Consider the following 21,604-nt stretch of genomic DNA (forward strand, 5'->3'; position numbering starts at 1 on the left):
AGCACGTGTCTCAGAGTCCTTCTGTAAGACTGAGAAGAGATTTGGTTTCTGTTAATTTGTCCCTCACAAAAGTGTGTCCTCCTACACTCAAGCCAGTAATACTGTCCGGAGTCTCTGGCGTAAATACCTGCTAGGTTTTGGATTGCCCGCCTTTGCTGGCTATCAGAATTGTTAGAACTGATGAATTCCCAGGTTTCTTTGCTTAGCCAAAACATTCTCTACCCTTGGCTCTGAGGTGTGGTTAGTTAGTTGTAGGAGGGTGTTAGTCCTACCTGGCTGGCTTTGCAGTATGCTGCTGTCTTGTTTTGCAAGCCCTGAAGGCTGTTTGTTAGCAGTGTGGTTATTCAGGGAGAAGGAATTTGCCGGAGGTCTGATGGTTATTTAAGGGATAGTTCAGTGCTGCGTGGATGGATGTGCAGCCCTCCTTTCAGAGGCTGACAGCGTGCCAGAGTTGCACTGCACTTAGGCCCAGTTAATCCTCTGCTTCTGCAGGTCTGGAATATTTGTTATTGTTTTATATGAGTGAAGGTCTTCATATTTGCTTTTAAGGGGTTTTCAGCTGGATTTTATAACTAAGCCTCTTGGTGAATGTTGGTCCCGGTGTGCATATTTGTGTTGCATCCTTATGCCAGCAGCACAGGGGTTTCTGTTGCCATTCACCACGAGCAGCAGCCTCCTCCTGTCCTCCTCGTATGTCTCTTCTGTCCTGCAGCACAGTAACTGTGCATGACAGGCCCTTAAGTGACAGATCTTGGGACTGTCTTTATGCCATTATCCTCTGAGGATGCAGAGTATAGGTTGAAAGTAAACTGACGTCCAAGGTTCTAAGTGTCCAACATTAATAGGAGTTGTCACAAAATACTCCTGCTGGACTGAACCTAACGTAGAGCAGGATCCTGGAGTCACGGAAAGCCAAGGCCTGCAGGCTGGGTGCTTTCGATGGGCTCCGTCATTGTATTGATCAAGGCCGCTCCATTTCTCTCACCTGCACTTCTGATACAGGTGGTTCCCCAAGAAGCTGCCCTGAACTGCCAAGCTCTTCTACATCCGTTAGTATTTAATAAGCGAAAAGGATTGCTACCTGGCTAAAAGCTGATGCTGTAAAGACAAAAGGATAGAAGAGACAACTTGTCTAAGCTGGTGAAGTAGTTACCTGGGGTTTTAGGGGGTAAGATGAAGTGTTTTCTACTTTGTGACAGATTATCACAGCGGTAAATGTGGTTTGGTTTCTGTAAATGTGGCAGGCTTTGTTGTTGTCATTTGTGCAGTGAAAAAAGCAAGGTAATGTCTGCTGTTTACTTGTTAATGCTTTCAGCTTGGTCTGGATAAGGATGTAAGTAGTAACCCAGCATAGGCCTACTGTATTGAAACTTATGTTGGAGAAAAAGCAAGTGACAACTGTAAAAACGTGAACAAAGTTAACGGCCCTTGTGCAGTAGCAGTCTTGCCCCGTTGGATGCGCTGATGCTAGCATTCCTGGAACGGCCTTTAACTCATAATCAACAAGTCCAGATATTCTGCAATTATATCAGCAGTAAGCTGTAATACAAGTTATGAAGTTATGTTGGTCTGTTGTACTGGTTTATTCAATATCTCATTGGTGATGGAATAAATTCAGGCTATAGCACTTAACTAGGCTGTAGGAAAATGATATTAATGGCAGAAAATGAAAGGGGAGTGTTAATTGCAGGAACTAATTGTGGTACATTTGAAATTGCATATTATCTGCCTCAAAATAGTGCTGAAGCCACGATACAGCCTCTAGTTGGTTTTTCCACCTCCCGAGGGAAACAATTAGAAAGTATTACAACCGAAATGGCTCTTTGAGTTCTTTGGTGTCACCGTCATTAAATGGAAAGGGAGAGTGAATATTGGATTACATATGCAATTGGAAGGGAAAGTAGGGCTTGTTACGGTATTACTGCTGATCAAGACCAAAAAGTGAAACGCCCCTGCATGGTGATCTCAGGTTAAGGGTCTGGTGTGCCTGGAGGAGGTCAATCTCCAGACTTCCTTCTGGCAGCTGAGAACAACAGCTTTTACCACACAGGGAGCCTACATACACTGAGGAGGGTGAAGCAGGCGCGTTGAAGACTCTTATTTACGTGTGGTTTGCATTCATACTGTTTCCCCAAGATTTCTTATGCGATCACGTAGAGGCTGTTTGCCCTGATCCAGCTTTTCTGGCTGCCCACGGTGCATCATGGCTCAGGCTCGGAACAACTGAGACCTCCCTCCCGTCTTGCCGCAAGTCAGCCTTTCCACCTTCTCCGAAGGGAAGCAGACGTGCCTTTCGGGTGTCCCCTAGCCGTCTCGGCGGTGTTTGCAAGGCCAGAACGTCATTTCTCTGGGAAAAGGGAGGGCTGTTACCCACAAGGAAGAGTTTTACTCATGTACTTGTCTGAAGCACGTTCCTGTAAATTGTCCTGTGGGCTCTGTTTTTGTTGCTGAGTTAACCTGAGCCATCTCTGCTTGTATTAATTACTACAGAATTAATTTAGCTTGTGCGAGAGCTGCTACACCATGGACTAATGTTTGAATCACGCAGTGTGAATTACATTAGCAGCTGGAGAGTTGTGTTAACTTGAGCTCCAGTTTGTAGTCCCTGGAGGCTAATACAACTCCCTTGAGGGGAGGCTCAGGTGTCCCTTGGAATGGAGTTTGAAGGAGCGGGAGCAGTGTTTTATACAACTTCACCCTCAGGAGCAGCCTCAAGGTGAGGCCTGCAGAAGCCGGGGTGCCCGAGCAGGAGGGGCCGCTGCAGTTGGGGCAGAGGGGAGTCGCTCATATTGGGAAAAACAAACCCCTGTTTTACTAAGTCAGTGTTTAAAAAAACCAAACAAACAAAACACCACCACCTGGTTTGGGATTTGGAAAAAGTCTTAAATCCTTTCAGCCCTTTATGGCTAAGGTAAAGCTCCTGCTCTGGTTACTTAGTGCTGTTTAAGTTACTGCATCGTGAAGGTCTCTGTAGCACGTCCTCCAAACAGTCACTTTCTCAAACGAGTTTGCTCCAGATACCCACATCTTGCTTGTTTAGGAGGGATAGTTCAAAAAGAAGAGTTAAGTGGCATTTTTTTTTTTTAACACGAAGTAGGCCTAAAATTAAGTTACCATATCTTTTGTGTCTATATTGATACTTGAAAAACAGATTTATTTATTTTTATCCCATTAGTTTTGTAGTTTGTCTGTTTTCAGGAGGTACTCGTCATAAATTCTTGTTCTCTTGGCTTCAGAAGCACCAGCCAAGAGCTTTTGTGAAAGTACTAGATGCATGAAATTGCAGTAAACTTGAAAAGGATGATGGCATTCAGTACAGAATATATCCAGGTTTCTACCCAAAAATTGCACTGTACCTTTGAGTTAGGTAACCACATATTTAAAAGAATCTCTTGCTGATCTCTCTATTTTTGACTATCAAGAAAATTTGGCCTCCCAAAACAGCTTCAAAAGGTTTGAGTGAGTGGAGACATCAGATGTAATTACAAAAGAGGGATCAGAAGATCAAAGAACAACACTGAGCACAATACAGGAGAAGGCTGCAAAGCAAAGCCGAAGGGAGAAAAGAATGCTGGAGAAAAAGTTAAAGAATTTGAAATTTTTCAGGCACAAAAGGAACAAGAGGTCACTGAAAAATTCAGCAGGCCTTTGAGAAGCAATTTATTGACAAAAGCAGCAGACATTTCTCAGAGGGATCTGATGAATTTTCAACCTCGATGCTCACCTGGCAAGGTAGAGGTCAGATGCCAGAAAGACAGAAACCTGCCATGAGGGGAGGAAAGGCCGGAGGAAATCACGCTCGCCCGGGATCAGCCAAAATGTAACAAGCCTCGGACGCGTCCCAGCGCTCCAGGAAGACAACCTTCGTGAAGTGGTCAGTAATCAACTTCGAGTGGGCCAAGGATCAAATAATTTCAAAAAAGAAAGATTATTAATCCTCCTCCCACTCTCCCTGCCCCAATTCAATATTTAATATGCTGTTACCATTTGTGGGCACGTCTGATTGTGAGAGACAAAAGGCAAAGCCTGGCTTTACCAAGCCTGTTGGGTCTACTGTTGATCTTGCCCATCCTTCCCTGTGATGCCCCACGGCTCAGTCCCGTGCTCCTTCTTTCAGCTGCATTTGGTGCATGTTGAATTCCAGTTTTATTGCTGCCTGACCTTGGACACAGTGCAAGTGAGGCATAGTGAACACCAGCACGGACCTGAGGCAGCGTTAGACTGGTGCTCTAGGTTGACCACGGGAGTGAGTGTCAGATATTTGGATGCTGATTAGGAAAGATTTGGTATTGGTACATATGAAATATGGAGGCATTGATTCATGAGTAGAAGTTATCTACAATTGTTTCAAGTCTACTGTTTGTAATGATTTGCTCGCTTACAGAGTTTGCTTTCTAGAGCTGGGCTCCTTCTTTCCCAGCTTCTGGCTGCAGTCAGCATCTTGCAGGGATGGGGCATGGAAGCTCTTTGTGGAAAAGCTTTTCTCAGCGTTAGTCTCTACCCTTCGTGCCCATGAATTTCTGTAACTTCATCCAATTGAGAGATTTTCTGCTCCTCACCAAGCAGTGAGCTCTTTGCCAGGTTTATCTGTGACATGACACCGCACATTTAATACATGACATCCCTTTTTAAATGTCGTTGATGTTGGATTGGGTGTAGCGATGGAAAAATCTCAAATGCATCCGCTGCTGATCTCTTATGCTTCTGTCTGGACCAGTCATTTTCACGTGTGAATACTTAAGTTATGCTAATCCCTGCCTCGTTAATACATTTAGTGTCAATTAGCATAAGCAAGGTTGTTGAATTCCGTAATTTAAATGCTGGGCACAGCCATTTTGCCTGTGACAGGAAGGTATGAAAAATAATTTTAACAAGTATTTGTAATTAAGAAACAACGGAGGAATTGCTTTTGAATGGCTCTATAAGAGCCAGAACACAAGTCCCAACGCTTTAGATTTATGGTGCATCAGTTCTCTAACCAGCACCGATTTGCAGCCAGAAAGGTTTGCTTATTTGCCAACAGGAGAAGAAATGAAATTATGGGGAAAGCTCTTCATTACTCGTTTTTATATTTATTTTTTTCTTCTGACACAAAATGTATCATGTTGTAGCTTTATAGCCTCTATCCCCTTGAGCTGGTATGTGATGAGTGGAAACGCCCCTTTGGACTTGGCTCTTATTTCAAGTGGAGAAATTCAGCAAGAGGTCAGGCTTAGCCCTGGCACAAGCTCATCTTCTATAGCAGCTTAGCGCTGAAAGAACTGTTCTTGGGATCTGTACGTCATTCGGATCCTGGACTAGTTAGATTAAACTTTTAATTCAACTTAAAGCTGCAAACAGCTCTTTCAGGTGTTCTGGACTAGGAACTCACTCCACGTATATGCTGTGTGGCACTGTGGATACGTAAACCCGTAAGCAGGCCGGTACATTCCCTGCCCAGTGCTCTGGGTGTCTGTGCAAGAGCCCTGTTACTAGTGTGAGCTACAGCTGGGGCTATACGTGTATTTTTCTATATCCAGTTTCTAGACCAATGGCTGTATGTGTGTTCAGGTATATCTGAAGTATTTGGCAAAGTACAACTTAAATTTCAATTTGGGATTTTAGTCTTTATTTTCATGTAAATGGCAGCAAGGAGAAAAATAACTAGGAGACTTGGGAGATCATGTCGTTACTCACAAATGTATATTCACGGTGAACACTGACCTTTCATGCAAAAAAAATTACAGAATACGCCCAGCCTTTGTGTAACACTTGCTCAAATTTCAGCAGTTTATGAAATTGTCATTGTGACTTTCCCTAACATTTATGCTGGTAGAATTGGGCCAATCCTAGTGCAACAGGGATCTTTTATTTCCCTTTGTTTCTTTTTTTTCCCTTCCCTTCCCATACCCTTGGAAATGATTCCTAGGTAATACGTGACACTGCTTTGTTTGGATTGCCAGCCCCGTATTAGGCGGCCAGGGAAGGTCAGTGCATCCCGGTAGGTGCTTTATTGTAAGCGGTTCGGGGAGTCTCAGATCGATGCTCCTGGAGCGCTCTGCTATTCACAGCAGGAAAAAAGAACGACTTTATTTGAGTATTTTTGCTGCTGTATCTTACAGCAATGAAGTGGGTGACTCCACTAACATCAGAAGCAATGGACCTTTATTCCCATTTTTTTCTGGTGCTGAATTTTGAATTTTTCTTATCTTTCCATGTGGAAGGGCAGGAAAATATTAGACTTTCTCATCTAGAAGCATTAAGGAAAGAAGATAGTCTGTTCTGTATTTCAGTTTTTAAAATGGTAGCGTAGTCTGAGTGTCATTGGGAAAATGATAACCTCATGCACAATATTTTTCTGTGTTTGCCCAGTTAGAGTTTGCGTATGTTTAGTAGGGCATGTTGTGATAGGACAAGGAGTAATGGTTTTAAAATAGTGGGGGGTAGATTTAGATTGAAATTAGGAAAAAAATTTTTACAATGTGAGTTATGGAACACTGGCCCAGGTTGCCCAGAGAGGTGGTGGATGCCCCATCCCTGGAAACATTCAAGGCCAGGCTGGATGAGGCTCTGAGCAACCTGATCTGGTTGGGGATGTCCCTGCTCCCTGCATTGGACTAGATGACCTTTGAAGGTCCCTTCCAACCCTAACCATTCTATGATTCTATGATTTAATCTAAAGCTGATGTCTGCCCGTCTCTCTCTGCCTCCATTCACAGATCAGCTTACTTGCTGTTTGTATGAACTGGCTGTGCTGGGGGGCAGTTCGCTCTAGGGGCTGCAAACAGGAGGGTGAAGGCACCCAGAGAAGCGACAGCCGAGACCCCCCAGCCCTCAGGGCCCTGCAGAGGCTGCTTCCCATGCCAGGCACGCAGCAGCCCCAGCTGTGATCACCCCCCATCTTTACATTCCCGATGGCTGGCTGTGGTAGGGCTTTTTCCACTAGATTAATGAAAAATTGGTGACAGTCTTCATCGCTCACAAAGGAGAATTGCTGAAGATTTGTTTCCTATAAGGTTGCTATTAATTTTTTTTTGCTGTCATTCCTTTAGCAAGAATTAAATCTAAACCAAGGAATAAGTCTTCTGCAGAAGCCAAATGGAGGGGACTTGGAAAGAAAGCAAAGGGCTGACTGGAATTTGCTGATCTGTGCCTGATGAGAAGTTATTCATCAGCTCTATGAGAAGATGGCCAATGCCATAGTCATCTAGCTATTGAACGTGCCCTCTATGTTACGGCAAAGGTTTGTGTGGCTTTTCTTCCATGGAGAGGCATTCCCAGTTACACCCTGCTTTACAGAGATGTAAAAATTCCCACGCCATACGGATTAGCAGCAGGGTTTTATTGAGGAGGGGATCTATGGGAATGTTAATCCCGTGCCCGTTGTCCAGCACAGGAATAACAGCCTGGCTGGCTTGCAGGAACACCGGACGGGTCAGACAGCAGCTGGCTGTGGTGTGTTTGCTGTGGTAGGTGCTTGCTGTGCCCGAAGATGAGTGCCCACGCTTGGTGTACGTGCAGTCTGTGTGTGTTGAAATGGGTCTCCCATAACAACAGAGACTTCTGTACTACTGACAGTCATCTGGTGTGGGTCAGCTTCTGAGCCTACTGGAGGGTATGCCTGGAGGCTGATAGAGGAGAAAGGCAAAAATAACGGTACAGTTCTCTGCGTGTGTGAAAGGCACCCGATGGATGGGAGGGTGGTTCGGTTTGCTTCGGAAATGTTATTCTGCAAACAGAAATGCCGTCCTTTGTCCACGTGTATCTACTGCGTGGCTGTGCATGAGGTGTGGGAACGTAGGGCTGACTGCTTTGTATGTGTGAAACCGGCATAGCTTCCTGAGCTAGCACGGCGTGCTGATCCTTTTCTCCTGCTGCGAGTTTGGCCCTGGTAGCACAGCAGGGACACTGCTTCCCTGTCAGCCCTGCTGTGGCTGAGAGACGCTGTCCTCTGCCTGCGTGGCTGGTGCGACTCACGCTTTAAATGCGATGCGGTCCAAAACGTGTTGATACTAAGGTCTGAAGATAGCGTGAATTGAGAAAATGAAAAAATACAGATGTTCTGACCTGACTATCTGCATTTGAGTTGTGGGTCCATTTGCTTTAGTTGGGGTTGTTGCACGCGCTGCCAGCAATGGAAGTAATGGCGCGGTTTGTGTCAGAGCTGCCTCCACCCTGCCGTTGCCACATCTTGAAATGGAGTATTTTTAATTAATTAATAACTCCAGTGAGTACCTGGATTGGTGTATTGGACAGAATTTGACAATAACTATCACTGATGAGGTGATTTGGGGAGCACTTCAGCATCGAGATGGAAGTTATTCTGTAATTGCAATAATAATAATTTGATCCACCAGCTAGTGCTACAGGAACGGCAGACATCCCTTTTATTGGGAGCATTCTTCATCTGCTGCGACCCTAATGTGAATTCTCTCACATAAACGAAGTTAAGATGGAGTTATGGATGGAAATACTCACTGGTACTGCCGCGAGAAACACATCACAGGGACGCTGCAGTTATTTCCTAAAACGGGTGGTTCTTTGCAAAATGCAGAGACCTCTAAATTTGTCAAGGCTTTTTTTGAGTGTCTTAGGGTTGTATTTTTCACATCGTAACTTCATAGTTCTGACTACTTCTGCCATGTTATAATTCAGCTGAATCTGGAGAAAAACTAGCTGCTTAAGAAACAGATTTTCCAAACCCTTTTTTCCCAAATGGCTGCTGTTGTCCTTTGGTCAAAGGCAGGAAGGATTTGGGTCCTGTTATGATTTCAGGATTTCATCAGTCCTGAAAATGTTCGGTGAAAGTGTACAATGTCATTTTGGGAACTACCTGATTTTTTTTTTATTTATTTTTTTTTTTGTCTCTGTGAACTCCACTGTAGAACAAACCCTATTTTGCCCCATAGGTCCTTGCTAAGGAGGGTTCGGTTTACTGATCCCACTGTTATGCTGCTTTCTCAGTCACACTCAATCCCACTCAATTTACCTTTACTTGTAAATTTTGCCTTATATATGTAAACTGGATTATGTTTTTTCTGGTGCAGTTTAATCTTTGTTTTAATTTCGTGAATGGCTTCAGTATCTTAACTGCTGGCAGTAATCGCTGCACATGTCGCAGACCTTGAGGTTTCCATAGGGACGACGTGATTCCCCGTGATTGCTGGTGTAGATGTGAGCAGGGCAGTGGTTTACCAGTATCTGACATTTGTTCCTAAGCTCGCTTTTGTCTGGGATTGCTGTAGCCATGGCAGGCTATCGGATATAATCAGGCTTTGGTTGGGTATCCAGGGCAGGTGCCACATCTTCATCTTCTCCCTGTTCACGTGCAGTTCAGAGCAAAGAGTCTGCTCCGCGTTGCACAAAACTAGTGTTGTTCAATACACATTAACAACAAATCAAAATATTCCCAGGCAATGTGCTAGACTGATGCTCACGTCCTGAGGGGCACCTTTGTATCAAAACCAAACTGTAAATTCACTGCAAGCAGGTTGTACAGGCGGAGCGTCAGATGATGTGCGTTTGCAGGATGGAGAATTCAGAGAGACAAACTTGGCTGTTCGGTGCGCAGGATATTATGAGTTTGGGAGGTGCTGGTGCTCACCTTATCTTAATGAAACTTGCCAAGCAAATTGCCATTTTGATGCGTTGTTTTTTCCAGCTTCAAACAGCAAACATTTTATTAGAATAATCCAATCAGATTTTTTTTTTTCCAGCAGGAAGGATAACAGCATAGAACATAAACATAAAATTATGAATTTTCATTAAGAAAGCTGTGCTTATTTTCAAAGTTATGAAGTGATGCAATGAATGTTGTATGTCATTTCAGTGAAAAAGTAATGCCATTAATCATTAGGAAAAAAAAAAAAAGTTATTTTTCTAGAGCATCTTCTACCAAGACCCAGCCAGGTAAACGTCCATGCCTGCCGTACATTCCTAGCACGTTTAGAATGGAACAGCACAAATGTACAAACTGAATATTGTTTTATTTATTTAGCATATTTTTATCTGATGTGATTTCACTTGACACGAGCTGTACTTTCCTAGGGGCGTCTAATGGCTGCTCCTGTTCTCTTTTATGAGACCCTGTGGCGAGAAGTGAAATGTGAAATAAGAATACCTGGTTAGCTATCCACGTTGGTTACCCAGTGGTACGTACGTCTCTTCAGTGACCTGAGTTGGACCTGGTTAATTTGGCACATTTCTTTGACATGCACTACAGCAAAGGAAAGAAGAGATCCAAGATCATCTGAAAGTCTTCTCCACCCTTTTCTCCTCCCTGAAGCTAACGCACTGGCTGTTGAATTGTTTGGAGTCAATGTATCAGTCATCCATGGAAGTACCTACTAATTAAAAATTGCTTTTTCTTTCTCAGTAAGGCTGCTTTGACCATTATCACAAGACAGGAATGAAGCTGCCTGTTAACTGGATTGACATTTCTTGTTCGCATTCTTTATGTAGTTTTGGCGTATTCTCTTTAATGCTTCTGGGACCAAAACTCCATTGAATTCCTGTTGCTTAGTTGGTAGGTTCAAACAGTGCCAAGCTGATGCTGGGTGTGTGAGCGAAGGGAGCGTGTGAGTGCCACGCTCCAGCACTGCCTGTCCCAGCTGTTGGGAGAGATGTCCTTGCCATCGTGCACACGACCAGAACACGTTTCTCTGGGGTCATTTGCTGTGTTTGGTTGCAATGTACATCATGCTGAGCCTGTTAGTTTAGCTGTACGCTTCCTCTGTAATGTTCACAGGGGCTGTGGGTGGGATAGGTCTAGATAAAGAAGGTCTGCCCTCTTCCAGTTTAAAGCCATCACCCCTCGTCGTATTAAAATGGGCCCTGCTGAAGAGTTTCTACCCATCTTTCTTTAGGCCCCATTAGGTACTGGAAGGCTGCTATAAGGTCTCCTCAGAGCCTCCTCTTCTCCAGGCTGAACAGCCCCAACTCGCTCAGCCTGTCCTGGTAGCTGGGTTATTGTATTCCCCTTACACAGGCCAGTCTTGACCAGGCTTTGTGGGACATGGTGTGATGCAGCTCCAGCATCTCGTCCCTGGTCTCTCTTCCCTTTGCAGGAAAAGACCTTTGGGATCTTCTATTACTACTTGCTTCCCAAATTCCTTTTAAAAGCCTTGTTCTGTGTGTAGAAGGTGCCTTAACATGACATTCGCATCCATATTCTACTTTTCAGATGACATTAACTCTTTTTGGTGCAGTTGCTGCAGCGCTGTGGTGGTGTCCTGCTTCTCAGCCTTCTTTCTGGCCTAAGGGTTGTGACTAACATTGCTCAGGGTTCCCCGCTTCAAAATATTTTGAAGTTTCTCATGTATGGATTTTATACATTTGAAAGGCAAGGCTTCTTGGCACAATGTTCAGATTTCATGGAGTAACAGTTGGTTTTCATTACTGAAATGTGAGGTTTTTCACCCTCAGGTATTACTGTAATGATGTCCTGAGGGCAAAAGGTTGCAATTCTTGCTTTGTGCTGCCTCCTCCCAGGCTTCCTTGGCTCTGTCAGATGTTCTTCCTCTGAGCAGTCTGGCTCTGCAGCTGGCTTCAGGGCTGATCCTCATCCTTCCTCCCTGTCCAGATGGATGCTGTTATGAAATTCTTCCAGTTTTTGTGTTCCCCTATCACTAAACCTCAACTTTTACTGACAGTTTCCTGCAAAATGCCAGCTTGTTTTCTGCTTGCTTTCTTGGGATGTTAAAGAGGAGGAAGCACCCTTTATTTCTCAGACCTCCACTCCTGGCTTTTTATTCCCTGTTTGGTGGCATTAAGTGGCCATCACATTGATTATGTTTGGTTGTGCACAGCTGTATTTGCCATAGACTGGAAAGCAAGTGGCTTTCCAACACTTGAATACTCTCAGTACCTTATTTACATGAACATCTAGATGATCCCAAAGCTTTAAGCCTCAACTATTCCATCTGATTTCTCAGCATTATTATTCACTGGCTTTCATGGCATGAAAAATATATTTCCATCAAAATGGAAGGGAGGACCTCTAGCTTCTGAGATCTGGCAAAGCCTAGCGAGCACGAGGATTTGCTCTGGGCCTGCAGAGATGCAGTAATGAATCTTTGAATAGCTCCTGCTCTTCTACCTTGTCCTTACTGAGAGCAAAAAGATTTCTTAAAAAAATCCCCATTTATTGTAATGGCTCATGAGTGAAGAAGAACAGGATGAAATTAGGCTGTTGTGTGTTTTACTTTTGCATAAGAAACGTTCCCAAAAAAAAGGTGCGGGGGAAAAAAAAAAGGATACATGGTGAATTTCGGCTTCTGGGGTAGGAAGACCTGGTGTGTCCTTGCACTGATAAAAAGGGAAATGATGGCACACAAAGATCCCCAAACACTTTTTACAGGTGGAGACTGGCAAGACTTGCCTCATCTTGGTCTCTCTGTGATGAGGCTGGTTTCAGGCGGCAGAGCAGATTGTCCCGTGTTGCTTCCATTTATCCCAGCAGGTCTCTGCAGGTGCTATGTGTGTTTGTTTGGTGGGTGGACTTCTCTTAGCTGTCTGCCTTCTCCTTTGAAGTGGGACAATTTCAATAAGTTAATAATGTATATTTCTAGTAGAGAAACACGCCTGAAATGTATTGGCCAGTGTAACTGGAACCTTAGCAGGCTAATCAGAGAATTGCTTTTATTTTTAATAATCACAGAGAAGTATAGAAGGGAAATGATGGCTACACTGTGAGATGAATGGTGCACCTGCCTTTCTCCTGCTCCTTGGAGTCCTCTGGGTTCGGCTGGGGCTGCCCTGTGGAGCCTTGTCAGCATCCCAAGCTGTACGCATATGGTGATGATTTCCTCTTCTCTTCAAGGTCCAGCTGGGGTTATTTTGATTCACATGCTACTGTGCTTTTGCAGCTTGGTCTTCCTTAGCTGGGCTGTGACTGTGTCAAGTGCTGCTGCCTGGAGCCTCAGCACCAAGATGAGCTGAAGAATGAGTCCTTCAGTGCTGCTGGGGAGCGTCTGGAGTGCTCTGGCGTGGTGTGGTGGATCTACTCTTCGTACCTCTTCTCCCCCAAGCCAGCGGTGACCCCAGCTGTCAGGCAGGTCGTGGCTCAGAAAGGCTCCTGCCAGGTCTCTGGCAGAGCCTCAGACTTAGGGTCAGGCAGAGCGCTTGGCAGGGGATGTTCTGGCACAGACAGCTGAGGACAGCAACTGGTTAAAAATTTGCTAAGCAACAGAAACTCTGATTTCATTCTCTTAGAAAATGAATATTTTCCTTTATTTTCCTTTTTGCTTTTGCTTTTTTTTTTTTTTTTTTTTTTTTTTTTTTTTTTGTATCACTCGCTGCATAGAGAAGTCTGTGTCTCATGGACTGCTTTAAAAAATCAGAGAGAGCTGGAAGCCAGGGCACGAGCCCGCGGGCAGTTTCTGCACAGGGGCTGCTGCATCGGTGCCTGTGCAGTGGATACAAAATCCGTGGCTCCCGCTACCCTGGCTGCCGTTCCTCCTGGAGGAATCCATGCCCGGAGCATCGCAGCAACAACTGTGTTTGTGTTGCTGGGGGACCCAGCTTGTTGCCATGGCTGGAGGCAGCTTTGTGCCAGAGCACGGAGCCGTAATTGGGCTGGTGTCCGTGGGTCCCAGTTAAGAACGTCTGACCAGGCTGCAATTGAGTGGACCCAGCTGAAAGCAGGAGCCCTGGCATTTCTGTGTCCATGCTTATGTGGCATCATCCCCGCTCCCCGTCTGCTGCTCGTACACTCTCAGCTTGTCGGGAGGACTCTTTACATATTGGCCTCAAGAAAAAGAGCTGCTGCTCAGGTGAACAGCAAGTCACCTCTGCCGTCAAGTGAGGCGCTCCTTGTTGGGTAAATGTAGAATGCTTCCCTGAAACCAGCAATACTGGAATATGAACGATGAAATTCCTTTAGTCTGAAACACATAGAAAGAACCTCTGGTCAATGCTGCCTACGTCTCATTCCTAAAATACCCAGAAGGGGAAAGGAATCAGTCACTTCCAGCTTTATTTAGGCTTTTTAAAGCAGAACCTACCCAAAACCACTCAAAGCTGAGATAGAGTGAATGACAAGGGCTTACTACAAACAGGCAGTTTCCAGTTTTTGTTTGTGTTCCTGTTATGCAAATGCTCATTGCTGTACTTCAGGAGACAAAAAACCCAAAAAACATCAGAGTAGATTTCACCAGTGCCCTAAGCTTTAAAATCTGGCTGTGTCTGGGCATTCCCTTGCCAGCCTGCAGATGGCCGTTGCCGGCCTTGCCGGGCAGGAGAGGCTGGCTGAGCAGAGATTGCCTTCCTGGATGCTGTGCTCGGGGTGGGCACTTTCTCCTGGCAACGGTCCACATTTCTGAATGGTGAAAAAACCAGCCTCCCCCTCTGATTTCCTGTATATACCCACAAAAATACCAGAAATGTGTCATTCCGTATAGATTTAACGCAAGTGTGGTCCAGCTCCATTTTGTGCCAGTTGTTGTCTTCAGTGGGAAGATGACCTGATCCTGTGTCAGGGAGCAGGGCTGCACCAACCCATGACCTTGCTCCCAAGAGATTTCCATCCTGTAGCGATAGTGGGTAGCTGCTGATGTGACTCCTGATTGCAGATGCTGTCTTTGCATTTAGTAAAAATAATGAACTACTTATTCTGACCAAACCTTCTGGCTATATCCACCAAACAAGCACCTGCATCACTGCCAGCGTCTGCTTTGCTCTGGTGTTTCAGTCTCACAGATGCCTATTAAACGCCGTGGTGTAGAGTTAAGGGGCATAAAGGAATCAGGAAGAAGGTCAGTGAATAGTATTAGGTCATCATTTCATTGCTCAGTAGACAGAATTTATTACAATATGGTATATCGTAGTGGGTAAAGCATGGAATGGGGTTTCTCTCTGCACTGGGCAGCGAGTGGTGGCTGGGCTCTGGAGTACTGCCAGTCAGTGCCAGGGGCTGTGGTCAGGTTTGGCGCAATACGATGTCTCCTTTCCCCAAGGTGCTTCTGGTCATCTGGTAGCAGCTCTTGCCCAGGATGCTGGCTTAAGTACCCGTGCAGCTGGAACTGCATCTCACCATCACAGTCAGAGCTCAGTCTTCATCTTACCTCGAAAGGAAATACCCTGAAAAATACTCAGCTTCTGGGATAGAGAGGGACCGTCAGCACTTGTTACGTGTCAGGTATTATTTCTTAGGTTGATCACTTTTGTTAGCCATCTTTGGGGAAAGAGAATTCCTGCCTGTTGTGGCGAATACCCGAATTCATTAGTGTTTACAATGGTTCTTTTCTCTGGGGTCTTGCGTTTCGGCTGTAAGAGAAAGTGGCTGGTTTTGAACTGGTGATCTGGGATTCTGTGCTCGTCCGCCCAGGCACAGGCATAGTCCCTCTTCTTGTCCCCGTGCTTGTATATCTGAGTCATACAAACAGAAATGCGTGTAACTGTTTATCCCCATCAGTTCGTAGGGAATCAGTCAATACTGCTTTCTAGCCAAGAGAAATCTCTTTTTCTGTCAAGTTTCAAAGAAAACCGAATATTCACATTTGCCCTCCGCCTTCATATACCACGCTGTTTCAAGTAAACAACAATGCAGCATCAGGGGTGCAATTTTATCTTCCTAAATTACATTTTGCTAGGGTGTATCACCATGTGGGCAGCCTAATCTGTCGCTGCCAGGCCAAGCTCTTTCTGCGTGGCTGGGGTCGAGCTGGTGTCAGGAGGAATCCTGAAGCCAGCTGCTTTCTAAGTGCTTTGTGCTGAGAGGAGGTTGTAGGGAGGCGGATGTTGGTCTCTTCTCCCAAGTAACAAGTGATAGGTTGAGAGAAAACGGCCTCAAGTTGTACCAGGGGAGGTTTAGATTGGATATTAGGAAAAATTTCTTCACTGAAAGGGTTGTCAAGCATTGGAACAGGCTGCCCAGGGAAGTGGTTGAGTCACCATCCCTGGAGGTGTTTAAAGGATGTGTAGATGTAGACATGGTTTAGTGGTGGACTCGGTGGTATTAGGTTTACAGTTGGATTTGATCTTAAGGGTCTTTTCCAACCAAAACAACTTTAGGATTCTATGATAATCCATGTAGTTCTTTGCAGTCATTTACCTTGGACCTCTTAGGTGTACAACGCTGGTTTTCCCAGCACGTGACTCAACTGACGTGTGGTTTTGTGAGTGGACGATGTCATAAGAGCTGTGGATCATTGACTTCTGCTGGTGACAACTTTGCCTAGTTTGAGGAGGTTTTAATTTTTGACATATTGGAGACATCATGTCTGGGAGCAGAGGGCAGCTTTTAGCTGTTTTGATGCCAACAGAGAAGTCCAGAGGTGATGGTACCGAGACCTTCCTGCTGCGGGGAGGCAGGACCGCTGCCGCCCTCACCCACTGCTGCAGGCCTGACCCAGGGGCGACGGCTCAGTTACAGGAGCACAGCTCCTGCCCGAGGACCCGTGGAGAATCTGTCACGGCCTCCACGTCTGGTCAGGGCACCGATGTATCACTGAGGCGGCAAAGGGGGTGCAAGCCCAGCCTGCCAAACAGGAGCCCCACCATCTTTTCTGGCTCCCTGGTCGCATGAGGAATGACATATCCAGGCACGTCCTCAGCTGCTGGTTTGTCGTCTTGGCAGCTGTGGTGTGAAGCACCCGCTGTTACTTGAGGGCACATCTGCCGGGGCTGGTCACCCTTCAGCCCCTGTTGTGTGCACAGACACCCAGAGCAGTGGTTTCCTGCATGTGTGCAGGAAATATCTTATATTTTAATGTGTAAACACAAATAAAATATTCATAAAATAAATATAAATATTTAAACAAAAAAACAGCTTACGGATGTCAGACAGCTTTTCAGTGCTTTGTGGAGATTGCCTTAGACTGAGGGACCCCCATCTGTGTTTTGAGTTGTTAAATAAGAAAAGAAAAAACACCCACCCAATTTATTTTGTGTAATGCCTTTTGCAACTAGTTGAAAGCTCATTGCTGGTATAGACAAGGGGTGCAAATACACCTGTGCGTGCAAAGACGGCGTCGCTGGCAGCGTGTGAGCGGAGGGTAACAACGGGGCTTCACCTCTGCGGACACCGGTGCTGGGCAGCTTGTGGTCCTGGGGCTCCGGGATCTGTGTTTGTGAAATCTTCGCTCCAGAGTTAGGGGAAAGCTGGGGAAACCTGTTGAGGCAAGGTGCTTGAATCTCTGCTGTAGGAGTGAATTTCTTCAGAGAAATACAGTATTTGCAGAGATGCTGCCTGAATCTCAGTCACCGTGCAAATAGCAGATTAATTGTGGTGCTGACGGCCGCCTCAGCGCATTTAGCTCTCTGTACCTGCTCTCTGTACTTGCTGTCTCACCTTCTGAGGAAACATAACAAGATGCATAGCTGGTTTTTTGAAATACAAAAAAACTGAACGAAGTGCTGGGAATTGCCTGCCTCCTTGAAGCCACCTGACATTTGCAGAATTTAGTTTCAAGTTTGCTGGTTCAGTGCCCTTAAAAAGGATGTGCACATCCATACTTTGCAGGATACAAGTTATTAACAACTGCCTCGCACGTGTTTCTGGTGTGTGTGAAAGGATGCACGAGAAAAGGATTGTGTGAATTTTTCTGTTTTCCCCCATTGCGCTTACTTATTTTCCCCTGACTTTCCTCCTTGAGCAGCCTGTCAGAGATGCTGCTTCCTACCTTTCTGTCAGCCTCTTAATTACCCGGAGCATCCATCCACGCAGCTGGGGCTTTGATGCCTTGCTCGCTCTCGTTTCCCACTCGGAAGATTTCTATTCATTCCGGATGGGTACCCAGCCCGAAGCCCTGGCCTCCCCCCGAGACCCTCCGCGTGTGTCCAGGACCCTGGTTTAGTATTCACTGGAAGGGACGCGCTGGTGCTCCCTCGGCAGACCTAGGGGCTGCTGGTTGGAGCCATGAGGGAACGGAAGAATTAGCCTGTGTGTTTGTGTGGCTGTGCTCCAGTAAATATTTTGATGCATCTGCTGCCAGCTCTGGTCTGAGGGAATCTACCTAGCATTTAAATTTTGATGGGGAGCTGTTTTGAATAATAACAGTGCAGCCGGCTGTGAGTCAGTGCATGTGTGTTGACTTAAAAAAAAAAAAAAAAACCCTCAAAGCTTAACGCTTGCTGAACGCCGAGCTGCAGTGCTTTGCTTTTTCCCTCCTCCTTTCTTCTTTTCTTTCTTCTCTTGACTTCCTCTGTTTTATTTTTTTTTCTTGGGGGCATTTCCCATAGATTTTGTTCACTGGCAGCGGAGGGGGTGGGGTGAGAAGAATAAAAAACCAAACCAGCCAAAATAAATCCTCCCCAAAAACTCACGAGTAGCTTTTGCAATGGGTGCTGTAATGGGTACGTTCTCTTCTCTACAAACGAAACAAAGACGACCATCGAAAGGTAAGATATCCTGTTCTGCTTTGCCTGACCCTTCTGTGTATTTGCTAGGAGAGAAATTGATATTGAGGAAGGGAAGAGAAAATGAACATGTGCCATTCGCAAGGCACCCGACGATGTTTGTGAGGTGGGATTTGCAGAGACCGGGATGCGAGGTGCTGGAGAGGAAATGTGTGGGCATGAGGAAATTGCTGTGGAGGGGCTTGGGGGGCGAAAAGCATCTGAAATATTGTAATCCTTCGTACAGGCATGGACGAGGAGGAGAAACTCAGTGGCTCCGTATGCAGAGCACTTGCAGAAGAGCCCTGCTTATTCCCAAAACCCATGCTTTATAAACCCTTTGAGGAGGGAATAAAATGTAGATAGACAGGGAATTCTCCCCAATACCTTGTGGTTTCTCTCTCAGAAAGTATTGTTAGAGGCAGTGTTGCATCTTCAGTAATCCAACACCAAGTGTGTGGTACTAACGATGCGTGTCTTGTCAAGATTATTAGGAGGGGAAAAGATCAGAATGTTTTCATAAAGAAGGGGAGGAGGAGAAGCAGCTCATGAAAAATGAGAAAGCAAGCAGCAATCCCAGGGATTGAAATCCTTAAATCCATGAATACTGGCTGTGAAATGCTGATTTTTCAGGAGATCTGGTCTGTGTAGTGCTTGCTTGAGCTTTGCTCAGTTTCTGTCAGGGTTAAACCAGAAATTCCAGGGTGCTGCTGAGCAGAAAGTTGAAGGCACTGTCAGGGGCATGTCCATACCATACAGAACAACTACTGTTTAGAAAAAAAGAAAGAATCTAACTTCGGCAAGTCTTTCTGCTATGTGAAAATACTCCCTGCCAGAACCTCTGGGTTTGACAGTCTCTCAGAATTTCTAGGGTAGGTTTCTGTTTCCACCGGATCTGTTGCTCAGGTCATATACACACTTCTGAATTGCAAGTTGGTATGGATTTCGTAGCAATTTAAATTTAAGATTGTATTAGGAAATATCAAACATCAAGTAATCACTCTAAAGAGAAAAGGGGAAGGGCTGTGCAGGGGATTTGATTGAGGCAAGTTTGTGAGCAAGTGTAAAATTCTGCGTTCCTGGTACAAAATGGGTGGGTAGAATTTTACATCAGAGTGCGTGCACGTGGTTTTCAGTTCACCTTTCTGTGTTGTTATAGTGCAACCATAATTGTACAATCATCTGGGATGTGTATGATATTATTTATAACACAAGCATCGCTGTATAATTGTCCAAGCACGGAGTCACACCTTGAGCTGAGAGTTGTGTTTGGGCACTGGGAAGCACAGGAGAGCTGAGCGCAGTGCGCTGGGCGCGGTGGCTGCTGTGACACCACGGAGCATCTTACCCACCTGCCAGAAACCTGGGAACTGGATCCGATTTCCAGTAAATGCGGATGATCTTTGGCTGAACGTATCTGTTCTCTACTACTTTGTTGTCTTGCGATTGGCTCAACGCCCAAGTGGATGGAAGAAATTGCTTTTTTTTGGAGTTCATGAGCAGTAAAAATGCAGCATCTGGTCACACGTTTGAACATTTACAGTGAGATTCAATCTCGCTGACGCCTGCTGGCAGTGGCTGTTCGGCTATATTTATCCAAACTTGTGTTCCCAGTTAGCTCCTCTTGGCTCTGATGCATTAGCCATGTGGTGCTGCTGGTTAATAGGACACCCAATTGGAGTGAGCAGGTTGGAAGAAATTCCTTTGATTTTTCTTGGCTATTTTCAAAGCCAGTACAGAATTTCACACCTTTTAGTCGCCATTTACCTGGCAGGAAAGACATTGCGGAACAGCATGGCCAGTTTTGGCTGCCTTCAGCCAGTTGTAGATGCTCCTCTAGCCCAGTGCCCAGAGGATCCCTGGATCTCCGAACAAGAGTGGCAGTGGCGTGTAGCCACGTTTGCCACTGGGCTGCTTGGCTTATTTTACACTGCAAGCACTTCACCTTCTCAGCGATGAGACAGGGATATGTGCTGAGTTTGAGTACAATCTGAAGTTGTTCTTGGTGAGCTAAATAGTAGAAGTCACTCACTGCGGCATGATGGATTCCTTAGTCTTGCCCGCTTCTCCCTCAGCATCTTCTCCAGCCCCCGACCATCCTGGTGGCCTCTGCCGGACCATACTCTGGTGTATCCATGTCTGTCTGGTACTGGGGAGCCCAAAACTGGCCGCAGCACTCTGGATGTGCTTGCACAGGCACTGAGCAGCGGGGAAGGACCACCCATCCCAGCGCTGGCTGCACGGTTGTTGATGCGGTGTGCTGCGGGCGTTGCCTCCGCTGCCGCAGGGCACCTTGCTAACGATGTGCGGGTGTAACTGCTCCGTTTAATATCGCTGTGTCTCCTTTTTATTGAGTAAAGTGTTTATTATCTGTTGGATTATTAGATTAGAATTACTGTTATTTATTCTATTTCTCTGTGTGTTTATGTGACTATTTCAGGATTTACGTAGGAGTTAAATATTGCTGCTAGAACAAGGGCTTGAAGGAGTAGTTATAACAGGGCTAGATCCACCCCTCGGTAAATGGGTGCTCTTCCAAGTAGCCTGTTGTAGCTCAGCAGCTCCCACGTGTATCAGAAGCGATGTATCTTTGGTGTAATAACTGAAAAGCAAAAAACCATGCGTGTATATTGTTTTGAGAACAGGTGAAAGAAACAGGTCCTATCTAAAGCGAGGCATTTCCAGAGAGCAGCGGCTATCCGTAAGCACGTGGTGGATCCTGGCAGAGTGGGCCCTGCGGAACCCTTCCAGCCTCCGTGCAGGACACAGCCCTGCTTGCGCTGCTCCCCTCACGCCCTGCTCGTGGCTGGGGGCGGGGTGCTGGCAGTGGCACTGGTGGCTGGTTCGGTTATTCCGGCTGCGAGTGGCAGTGCTGGAGGATATATGGTAGCACTGGGCAAGAGTACGAGATAAAATTCCTTGTTTTAATGAAAACAGGGAGCCTGAACCGGTAAAGGCAGGAGTAGCACAGAACTGGCCCTAGAGTTGAGAGCGGTGGTCCGTCAAGTGCGAGACCTTTTCTCTGGGCAGCGTTGGGGGGGGGTTTGTAAAGGTGAAGATCATTTGTTTGGCTTGAATGTAAAAACTTAACTCAATATAATGTGGCATTTTATGTAGGCAGGTTGTGAACCATGCACCCTGTCCTGCAGGATAAAGATTTCCTCTTCCTGGATTTGCAATCCATCACTAAAGCTGTGGAAGCTTTCCCTGTTGGCTGGCGTGTCCCTGGACAGTCTGTGAGATTTGTGCCGTTTACTTTGGCAGTGGCTTGGGGCAGTTCCACAGAGTA

General features: G+C 45.8%; 1 protein-coding gene across 2 annotated transcripts in view; it reads left to right on the plus strand.

Moving 5' to 3' along the window:
* Positions 1 to 21,604, plus strand: part of KCNIP1 (potassium voltage-gated channel interacting protein 1) — a 395,949-nt gene that overhangs the window by 128,651 nt on the left and 245,694 nt on the right. The window contains exon 1 of one of the 2 annotated variants that reach the window (XM_086759044.1): positions 18,226 to 18,318. The exons of the other annotated variant lie outside the window; for it this stretch is intronic. Within the exon in view, the coding sequence (XP_086615170.1) occupies positions 18,258 to 18,318 (61 nt within the window). The 5' untranslated portion in view covers positions 18,226 to 18,257. Of the gene's footprint in view, positions 1 to 18,225; positions 18,319 to 21,604 lie in introns of those variants that run through there. 2 annotated transcript variants of the gene reach the window in all.

The sequence above is a fragment of the Chlamydotis macqueenii genome, chromosome 14 (genome assembly GCF_036417535.1).
Source record: "Chlamydotis macqueenii isolate bChlMac1 chromosome 14, bChlMac1.mat, whole genome shotgun sequence".
Classification (NCBI taxonomy): Eukaryota; Metazoa; Chordata; class Aves; order Otidiformes; family Otididae; genus Chlamydotis; species Chlamydotis macqueenii.